This window comes from Cnephaeus nilssonii, assembly GCF_951640355.1.
Source record: "Cnephaeus nilssonii genome assembly, chromosome: 4".
Classification (NCBI taxonomy): Eukaryota; Metazoa; Chordata; class Mammalia; order Chiroptera; family Vespertilionidae; genus Cnephaeus; species Cnephaeus nilssonii.
Window position 1 is genome coordinate 88,514,440 of NC_137075.1, and position 11,027 is coordinate 88,525,466.

The following is an 11,027-nucleotide window of genomic DNA, read 5'->3' on the forward strand; positions in this document are numbered from 1 at the left end:
GGCGAGTCTATTTTGAAGAAGTGGCATTAGAACACTCAAGGGGCCAAAGAGCCGCATGTGGCTCTCGAACCGCAGTTTGCCGACCACTGGTCTAGACTCCACAGCAGTGGTTTCTCAGCTGTGGGCCGTGACCCAACAAAGGGTCTTCAAATCAATGAGTGGGTCACATCCAGGCTTATGAGAGCTGGTAGTGTGTGTCTCTTCCTAATTCGGCCTTCTGTCCCTGCATGTTAGTTACGTGAAGTCGGCTGTGGTGGAAATCGGCCAACAACACAAAGTCGGCGGGGCTTTTGTTTGTCTTACCACAGAGAACCAGTTGTTACACATTTACTAGCATACCTCTAGTCATAACCATCACTTCTCTCCCCTGCCCCGGCCCCCTGCAATGGAACAGAATGAACTGGAAGAAAAATGCCAGGGTCCATCTATAATAAAAGGAAGAATTGTTTTATGAGACTTTTGATTAAGTCATAGATATTTATGTGTGTGTTCATATAAAATGTATTTTATACTATTCACTGCAGTAAAAAAAAAAAAGTGTGAAAGTAACTGGTCGAGGGGGTCCCTTCATTTACTTCCTCAAATAATTACAAGTCTCTTCTTCTGATCTTTAGACGAAGAACTTCTCAAAAGCCAGGAAGAAGTCAGAGTATCCTTATGGGGGGCAAGCCTGCAACCTGTTAAATGGTCTGCCCTTGGGATACTAACTATATAACTGTAGCTACAAAAAGAAACACTTTTTACTGCGTGGCGTTTGAAACTCCTTCAAATAGATTTATATTTTTCTATTCCATGATGTAATTTTATCATGCCCATCTTACTGAAATGAATTATATCCATTTTTCTTAGAAGAATTAGGCTTATTGTGTACAAGACTTGAGTTCTTTACAGTAGAATTCCTTAAAATAGTGTTTTATTGAAACTCAGATTTTGCAAGTAAAAAGTAAATCTCCCCCAGTACATGGTGTTAGCATGTGAGAGTTAAGCCAAGTGCCTATAATGTTCATTGGAAGTGAAGAGGGAGGGTGCCTGGGAGGGGCTGCGAGCTGGATGGTGCCGCTGTGGCCGGCCAGCTCCCTGCGCCCTGTGGCTGCGTTTCAGACTGACTCAGGGGCTGCCTGGGCTCTGAGCAAACCCCTCGCAGCTGTGCCCGGCGCCTCCCTGTCACCCAGGCAGGGTTTCATGAAATGGATCTGCTGCTCCTGTGCCTGTGCTGTTCATTCCTATGGACTGGAGCTGTGCCCGGGAAGGTGAGGGGCCCGCAGGTTGGCCCTCACTCCCCAGCTGTCCCTCTCTCCCAGTGTCACTCAGGATATAAATAAGTTTATTCATTCAGGCTCTTTCTCATCAAACCGAAGTGTTGCCAGAGGATGCCACCAGGGCCACTCTGATCCGTTGGAAAGACCTTAGGGGCAAATCTGAGAGGCACAATTTCTAAAAGTCTTCGCGTGTCGGTCATTTTTTAAATTACGTTTTTAACTTTGTTTCTCTTCTTCACCTCAGATGTTGGAGGGAGAAAAATCATTTATATGTTCCTATTGTCTGAGGTCTGGGTCTTCTCTACCGGCCTGGCAGTCATGATGAATTCTGTCTTTTCTCAATGGGAAAAGCCACGATTCGGATGTTGAAATGTTGCATCCATTTCATTCAGACAGCTGGAGGGCAGCAGGAGCCCTGGCCTAGAGCGTGGGTTGCTGCCTATCTCACCAGGCCTTTTGCTGGTGGCAGATGCAGTTTGTATGTAGGTGGAAGTCTTTTGCTCCATAGGAAACACTGCTAATGGTCATCCCCACATCAGTGCATCTGATATTTACCCAGCAGCTCCCAAGTAAATATTTACATGGCAAAATGCTGGGAGCTCGCCCAGCCAGCGTGGCTCAGTGGCTGAGCCTTGACCTATGAACCAGGAGGTCACGGTTTGATTCCCAGCCAGGGCACATGCCCTGGTTGCGGGCTCGATCCCCAGTTTGGGGCATGCAGGAGGCAGCCAATTGATGATTCTCTCTCATCATTGATGTTTCTATCTCCCTCTCCCTTCCTGTCTAAAATCAATAAAAATATATATTTGTTTAAATGGTGGGAGCTCAGGTCAGGTGAAGATTTGTAAGATGTGGTCTCTGCACTTAAAAGAGTGTGCGAGGGGGAATGAGTGATTCATGCAAGAGGGGGTGTCCCCTCGCCCCAGAAACACGAAGGAAACGTGGTTTTTCAGTAGGTTAGGGAATCCTCTCCACCACTGCCCTCAGGGCCCGTATGGCTCCGAGGGAGCGTGCAACGTGAAGGTGCTGGTCCCTCGGCATTCTTCGTGTCTGGGTGCCTCTTGTAATGCACTTCACCTTGGCAAACGTCAATCACACGGGTTAAAAATAGTTTCATTCACGGTGTCAAAGTAATGCAAGCCAGTTACTTTAACCTGGTGCTAATGGAAGAATGGCGGCTGGCAGAGAAACCGGGTGTGTTGGACTCTCTGATAGTTGCCAAACTAATATAATGTAGTTTACAGGAGCTTTAAAAGTTTCAAGAGTAATTCTCATGATATTTTATGTTCGTGTTACTCATTGACTTTAGAACTAATCTGATATGATGGACCTTCATTTAACGATAAGCACCAAGTGAGTGTATAAATAAACAGTATGATCCATAGACATTTGACCAAACAAAAAAGAAAGAATTTCCAGGCCAGGACATCAAAGCAGAAAAGAAGAAGGTGGATTAATGTCAATGACTGGTTTTTCAAAGTCCTACCAGAGAGAGAGAGAGAGAGAGAGAGAGAGAGAGAGAGAGAGAGAGAGAGAGAGAGAGAGAGAGAGAGAATGGTTATGATCATGGCCACAGAAGCAGTGAGGGGGAAACTCCATCACATCATTGTCCTATGTGCCTTTCCTGCCCTTATCGTCCCAGCAGGGGGTCCCCAGGCAGGAGTGGGACTGGAGCCGCTCTGGACCAGAATTATGCACCACGTGAGGGGTAATAGGTAAATCCCAAGGTGGGAAGTCTAGTGGGAGACCCTTCATGTATAGATGGGACCCCAAAGGGCTGTATTCTCCGTGTAGATGTCAACCAGAAATAATCCCTCCCCTCCACCCCCTTAGGCACTGAAAGAAAATTACCTGTCTTGAACTTGGTGCTGAGTGAGATCATATAGGGGACTCCCCCCTGATTCTTCATAAGTACAAGCTGGCGTCCATGTGAGCTTGGGCATGAATTCATATTTTCTAGCTGCCCTGAAAACCTTCAGGTTGAGAATTTAGTTTAAGGTGGTCCCCTAAGCTAGTAGTGGCTCCTGGCACCTAATAGAATCAAATGCTTATTTTTTTCTGGAGGATCCTCCTTCAATTCAAAGCTCTAGTAATCCCTATAGGTAAAGCTCTAAGAACTGTGAGATCATAGTTTGAAATTAAAAACAGCCCTGGCTGGTGTGGCTCAGTTGGTTGGAGCATCACCCTGTGCACTGGAAGGTCGGGGGTTCGATCCCCGGTTAGGACACATGCAAGAGGAAACGGATTGATATATCTCTCTCACATCCATGTTTTTCTCTCTCTTCCCCCCCCCCCTTCTCCCTCTCTAAAAAAATAATAATAATAAGCAAAAAAACAATAAGGAAACATGGCACCATAAGCAAAAGCCAGCAAAAATAACAGAACAGTATTAGACCTGCAAAAAATAAGGTATTAAAATTAGCAGATATACAGTAAAAAAAGAAAAAAAATGTTCTCATATATCTAGAGAATTTAAAAGGGAGGAAAAGTATGAATAAAACCAAGAGATTAAAATTATGATCAAGCTGCCCATCCAGTGTGGCTCAGTGGTTGAACATCAACCTATGAACCAGGAGGTCACTGGTTTGATTCCCAGTCAGGGCACATGCCCAGATTGCTGGCTCAGTCCCCAGTAGGGGGCATGCAGGAGCAATTGATCAATGATCCTCATCATTTATGTTTCTATCTCTCCCTCTCCCTTCCTCTCTGAAATAAATTTTAAATTATGACCAAGCAGATCTGAAAAAACCAAATAGCATTTTTGGAATGAAAAAAACATAGTAATTACAGTTTAAAAGTTAATGGGTGAGTTTAACTGCAGATTGGACCCAGTTGAAGAGAGATTTAATATGCTTGAAGATATATTTAAAGAAGTTACCTGGAATGTAGCACAGAAAGAAAAAGTGATGGAAGAAAACAAGTGAGAAGTCTAATATCTAATTGGAGTTCTGGAAATAAACTGGACAGGGATATTTGAAGAGATAATGGCTAAAAAATTTTCCAAACTAATGAAAGATGCACAAATTGCAGTGAATCACAAGAAATCCACACCTAAGCCCTGGCCAGGTAGCTCAGTTGGTTAGAGCATCATCCCAGTACACCAAGCATGTCAAACTCACGGCCCACGGGTTGCATGCAGCCCAGCCAATATAACAGTATGTAAGAAACATTGTAATAAAAATTTCATAACTTAGTTTTTACAATATCCTGTTATACATAATTATTAATAACGAACTATGACGTTCGTTAGTGACTGGTTACTATAATCATGTTGCATTCATTTCCCTTACGTGCCTTAACGCGCAGGCGCACCATTTCTCACCACTAATACTAGCAGCGAATATTTTAGCAGCTGATTGCCACGTCATTAGTCTTGGACTAACTTGTTTGGTGTGCACAACAGGAAATATTTCACTTTCGGAGAACAAGAAAAATAGGTTTATTTGCGTTATGCTTATTAATTTGTGCAGTTATTCAGTGTCTGGTAAGTTAATGTTCAAGAAAAAAATATTAAAATGTTCTATTATTTTCTGTTAATGATTTTTTATTTTAGTCCTTTGTATTCAGCATGTCTATTGAAATAAACCTACGTTTCTATGAAAATTGAAGTTTTTGTTTTTTTTGCGGCCCACAGAAACTTAAACCTTGTTTATTTGGCTTGTGTTAGTCTTTGCGTTTGACATGCTTGCAGTACACTAAGGTTTTCAGGTTTTATCTCTAGTCAGGGCACATATAAGAAGCAACCAATGAATGTATAAATAAGTGGAACAACAAATCTCTCTTTTCCTCCCCTTTCTCTCGCAAATCAATTTTTAAAAAAAGAAATCCACACCTAGACACATCATACTGAAACTTTAGAATACAAACGACAAGGATGTTAAAAGCAGCCAGAGTGCAAAGAAGGCTTACCAAAGGACTGCCGATTGGTTTGTCAGCATATCGCAACGCCAACAGGGGAATCAAAGTACATTGTAATGTTGCCACTGATGAAAGACAATCATTACCAAACCAAAAGTATGCTTTAAGCAAAAATACCTTTCAAGAATGAGGGTGAAATAAAGACATTTTTCGACACATAAAACCCCCAAGTTAATTGGTCACTAGTACACCTTCACAAAAGGAAAGATTCTAAAGAATATGTTTCCAACAGAGGAAGGTGATACCAGAAAAGGGTCTGAGAGGCCAGGAAAAATTATGAGCGAAGAATGTGTAAAAATATGGGGAAATACAAAAATAACCAATAAAGTGATGATAATGTTCTTGTGAGGTTTAAAAGGCGGTGTGTGTGTGGCAGGTGGGCAGAGGGGGGCGGGGGGGGGGGGCGGAGATAAAGATATTCAATACCAGTATCATGTAAATCAAGGGGGAGAGTATGATCAGAGTTAAAGTAGTCTAACTTTTAAAGTTGTCTAACTTGATTTTATACAGTGAGGAGGTTAAAGATATTATTAATTTCAGCTTTACATAGTCAATATATACAAATGCAGAAATGAATCAAGTAACTACTAAAGTATAGAAATATAAAACTTCCAAAATAGTACAGAGAAATTGGATGAGGAAAAAAATCCATAAGGAGGAAAAGGAAACAGAAACAGTGGAACAAATAGCTTAGTAATTACAAACATGTGAGTGGACTAAATGTTTCAGGTAAAGTCAGACTGAGCCCTAGCTGGTTTGGCTCAGTGGATAGAGCATCGGCCTACAGACCAGAGTCCCAGGTTCGATTCTGGTCAAGGGCACCTACCTTGGTTGCAGGCTCCTCCCAGGCCCAGGCCCTGGTCAGAGCATGTGCAGGAGGCAACCAATCAATGTGTTTCTCTCACACTGATGTTTCTCTCTGTCTTTCCCTCTCTCTTCCACTCTCCCTAAAAATCAATGGAAAAATATCCTCGAATGAAGATTAACCAAAAAAAAAAAAAAAGCTGACACTATCCACTGAGTCAAACCAGGCAGGGCAGTGTTAATATTTTTTTTAAACCATTTTCTAAAAAGATCTCTTGTTAAGTGTGTATATCTAAATGCATTCTAATTTTTATCTCTGAGTAGGACTTTACTTATAAATTAAAAAGTAATAGCCTGACCGGTTTGGCTCAGTAGATAGAACGTCAGCCTGCAGACTGAAGGGTCCCAGGTTCGATTCCAGTCAAGGGCATGTACCTGGTTGCAGACACATCCCCAGTAGGGGGTGTGCAGGAGGCAGTTGATCGATGTTTCTCTCTCATCGATGTTTCTAACTCTCTATCCCTCTCCTTTCCTCTCTGTAAAAAAAATAAAAATATAAATAAATAAATAAAATAAAATATATTTTTTAAAAATAAAAATTAAAAATAATAAAACAACCTTTAATAAAAAAATACATAGAGTGTGGAGACACAGGTCATGAACAAGGTGAACGTGTTTGTAATACATAGAATCAAGAAAGAGAAAAAAACGACAAAAGAAAAAAGTAGACAAAGTGGACATCATAAAAATTTTTAAATGTTGTCCTTCAAAGGACACTGTGAAGAAAGTGAAATGGCAACCCACAGAATGGGAGAGAGGATTTGGAAATCATGTACATGATAAAGTTCTTGTATCTAGATTATATAAGGAAGTTCTATAACTCTAATAAAAAAGACAACTCAGTTTTTTTAAATGGGCAAAGGATCTGAACAGATTCCCCCAAAGAAGATATACAGTGCCAATAAGCATATGAAAAGATTCTGAACATCATTAGCCACGGGGGAAATGCAAATCAAGACTACAGCAGGATACACTTCACATCCACCAGCATGGCTATAACAAAAAGACACTAGCAAGGGCTGGTGAGGATGTGGAGAAATTGGAGCCTTCATACACTGCTGATGGGCCTGTACCATGGTGCAGCTACTTTGGAAAACAGTTTGGCAGTTTCTCACCATCAAACGCAGAGTTGCTTTACAACCCAGCAATTCCACTCTTATGTATGTACCCAACAAAAATGAAAACGTATGTCTCAACAAAAATTTGTACATGAGTGTTTATAGCAGCATTATTAATAATAGCCAAGAGGTAGGAGCAACCCAAATGCCCATTAGCTGATGGGTGAATAAATAAAATGTCATGTGTACACACAATGGAATATTATTCAGCCATAACAAAGGAATAGAGTGTGATACATGCTACAACTGGATGACCCTTGAAAACATTGATAAGTGAAAGAAGCCAGATGCAAAGAACTTCATACTGTATGATTCCACTTTATATGAAATGTCCAAAATGGGCCAATCTACAGAGACAGAAAGTAGATTAGTAATTGCCTAGGGCTGGGGATGAGATGTATGGGCCGAGGGTTAAGAGGTATAGAGCTTCATTTTCTTTCAATTAATATGTTTGAGAATTGCTATGGTGATGATGCACAACTCTGAATGGATGTACTAAAGCCACTGAATTTTACACATTAAATGGTGAATTCTATGTTACATGAATTATATCTCAAGTTGTTTTTTAAAAAATCAAAAAACAACACCTCAGTAGAAAAATAAGCAAAAGGCTTATCCAGGTATTTCATAGAAGAGAAAACATTTATGCGCAATAGATACTTGGAATGAAGCTCAACCTCATTCCTAATCAGGGAAATGCTAATTAAAACCACAGTAGGATACCATTGTATAGTCATTTGATTTACAAAAGTTTTAAACTCCAGGAATACCCTGGAGAAGTGGGGGAAGCCCACCCTCTCTCCCCCCACCAGGGGAAGGAATTGGTACAACCCCATCCTATATAATAAAAGGCTAATATGCAAATAGACCAAACAGCAGAACAACCAAACAACTGGTCACTATGATGTGCGCTGACCACCAGGGGCGTGCACAGAACATGGCGGGCAGCAGACAGCAGAGCACAGAACATGGCAGGAGTCGGCCATGGAAGGATGGTGGAACAGTTGAGTGGGGGCATCAGACCAAGGCGGGGCACCGGTCCCTGTCATCCAGGAAAGCCTCTAGTGGTTACTGAAAATTCTTTGCTCCCGTGCACCGCAGTCCCGCCCAGCGCTCGCACCTGCTGCTGGTGCTGACCCCTCTCACACCGGCTGCCGGCACCTGGCGTCAGTCCCCGATCGCTTGGCGCCATCAGTGGGTGTGAGTGGCAGCTTCGGCCTTGATTGCCCCTGAGGGCTTCTCTACCCCCCTCCCCCAGGGGTGATCAGGGCAGCAGCTGCCACTCACACAGGCTGATGGGGCCGGGCCCAATCACTCTGTGCTGTCAGTGGGTGCAAGCAGGGCCAGCGCCGTCAGCACATGGGAGCGGCGGTGACAGGAGCAGGGCTTCCAGCAGACGGGGGGGGGGGGGGGGTAGGGGGGACCAGGGGGGGCAGTGGCAGGAGGGGCCAAGACCCACCCCTGTGCCCACTACAGCCTCGCGGCCCACAGTTCCTTTCAAGGTGCACGAATTCATGCACTGGGCCCCTAGTTAGAAAATAATACAACATTATTTTGAAAGAGTTGAAGATTCAAGTACTTACGACCTGGCGATTCTACTCCTAAGTACATTCCTGAAGGCATTCTTCAGTTGTGTGCTGAGATCACATTAAGAATAGTCACAGCAGCAATATAAAATTCAAAACCACATAAAGCAAAGCAATGGGATATTTAGGGATATAAGTATATATAGTAAATAAACCTGTTTTTAAAAAGGAGACAAGGGCATGAAAACACAAAATCCAAGATCGTGGGAATGGGAAGGAACTGGGAGAGTCACAAGGGAAGGTGATGTTTCTTAAACTGGGTGGTGGGGTGGAGTGTTTGGTGGGGATGGGGCCAGGGGTACGGGGCAGAGTGTTACCTGACAGCCCAACATAGGGGGAAGATTAGACAAACTCAGAGCGGTTTTTCCGTGCATTTCAATATTGAATGTTAATAACACTGGCCGTGAGTTTCTAGAAAAGGTTAACATATTTAGCATCTTCTATTTAAGAAGCAAGGGGATAGATGATACCCAGGGAAAATAGAAAGAAGTAAAGGAACTACGCAAAGCAGCAGCAGCAGAACAGGAGTGTTTTAGAAAGGTTTCCAATGAAAGTTCAAGTGAAAAGTTTTCTACTTCATTTATTTGGGGCCCCACCTTCGTTATTCTGCGGTGATATTAACTATCGCTCTCTGCGGTCACTCAGTGGTTGATTTTCTCTCTTCAGATCCTGCTCCCTCTAAGAGATGAGCCACGAGAGCGCGCGCGCGCGGAGGAAGGACCTGCCCACTGCTCCTCCGCTCCCGGGTGCGCCCGGGGTGCAGCATCCACCAGCGCGGCAGGGGTCCATAGTATTTTTTGCTGCCTCAGTCCCCAAAGCCTTCCAGCAGAAGTGGCAGTAGTTGGCTGCCAACCAGCCAATCCAGACTTTTACTGAGAGGACAGGAAAACACATCAGCTGGATTCGGATGGAACTTGGCAGTGGGGACATTGAGCGGATGCGTTATCCACCCCGTCAGAGCACACGTGTATCTTCCCCCCCTTTACCCCTCCCCCAACCTGCTTAGGTATCTCTGTCCCTTTCCTGCTGCCACACAGAGATGATATAAAAGAGGCTCTTTGGCTATTTGCATTTTGCTTCCTCTTCTTTTCCAGATTGCAGTATTAAGCTTTACTTCCTACAGCATTATCCACCAGAGTTGTCCTTCCCTTTCCAGAGGGTTGGGGGAGAAGAGGGAAGCTTCCGGCTCGGGTTTCCGGAGAGGAGACAAGTCAGTGTGCCGCTGACCACACGGCCCCGGCAAAGGCACCCTTTGGCATTACTGATTTCTAAAATTAATAAAGTAATTCTATTTTTATTTTCTTTTTTTCCATTGACTAATTTCCCATCAATCAGTATTCACCAACGAGACTAAAATGGTGGGATCACCTTCTCATTTTGTGTCATTGCTGGGCAATTTTTTAAACTTCCTTTTTAGAAATGTGAGCGATAAAGAGGTGTTTTACTCTTACACTTGGTTTCAGCAGGCGGTGGGTCCAGGCTGCTCCCCGAGGGCGGCTCCTGCCCCTGGGAGGCTGGTCTGTGCCGATGTTTCCATGATCAGACCAGGGCACATGGGTCCTCCGCTGGCATGCCAGCGTGAGTCCAAGGGCACACCATTTCCCAGACGACCCGTTACAGCGACGCAGGCCTGGTGGCCTCCTACCCGCCTGTCCTCTGCACTCTCGCTCCCTCCTCTCTCCAGGTCCTCTCTCTGGCTTCTGCTGGAGAAAAGGTGACAGGCCACCAAAGGATTGACTTAGCTGCCTAGGGAGGTATTGGGTGAGAACCCAGCGCCTGGGGTGTCTCCAACAATGTGCTGTAGACTCAGCATTGAAACCCCAAAAGAAAAGGACACCCGAAGAAGCAGAGAGGAAAGGAACTTGGGTGCCTTTCATAATGAATGGGAACCAAGACTTGGACACATTGAAGCACTTTGCCTGCCTGTAAAGGATGCGGTCTGTCAGTTGCAAGAGAAAAGAGAGACTGTTCCAGATGTTCCTGGGACTTCTGGTTGGTACGTAGTCTGAGGGCCATCTTAGCTGTTTGCTGATTGGTTGTCAGTGGTTTGGAGACAGATGAGAATGCCTTCATAGTCCCCGGCTGGTGCTTAGAATTGGGAAATCACGTGTTTGGGAGAGTCACCATATGGGTCTTGTGAGAAAGGACACGAGGGTGTGAGCTCAGTAAAAGAGCTTTTGGAACCATGAGAGTGCTTGGAATTGCCCTAGCTCCGTGGTCGGCAAACTGCGGCTCGCAAGCCACATGCGGCTCTTTGGCCCCTTGAGTGTGGCTCTTCCACA

The 11,027-nt window shown here is 44.0% G+C and overlaps 1 protein-coding gene across 13 annotated transcripts in view; it reads left to right on the top strand.

Moving 5' to 3' along the window:
- The window catches only part of TTLL5 (tubulin tyrosine ligase like 5), a 258,885-nt gene extending 247,881 nt beyond the window's left edge, over nucleotides 1-11,004 (top strand). For 4 of the 13 annotated variants that reach the window (XM_079769843.1, XM_079769844.1, XM_079769845.1 and 1 more), the window contains one exon: nucleotides 9,412-11,001. Coding sequence is in view for 1 of the 13 variants with exons in the window: in XM_079769846.1 (XP_079625972.1) it covers nucleotides 9,412-9,434 (23 nt within the window). In the remaining 12 variants the exon portion in view is untranslated. Of the gene's footprint in view, nucleotides 1-9,411 lie in introns of all 13 variants that reach the window. The other 9 variants (XM_079769842.1, XM_079769836.1, XM_079769841.1 and 6 more) reach the window with 4 other exon arrangements.
- The last annotated feature ends 23 nt before the right edge of the window (nucleotides 11,005-11,027 follow it).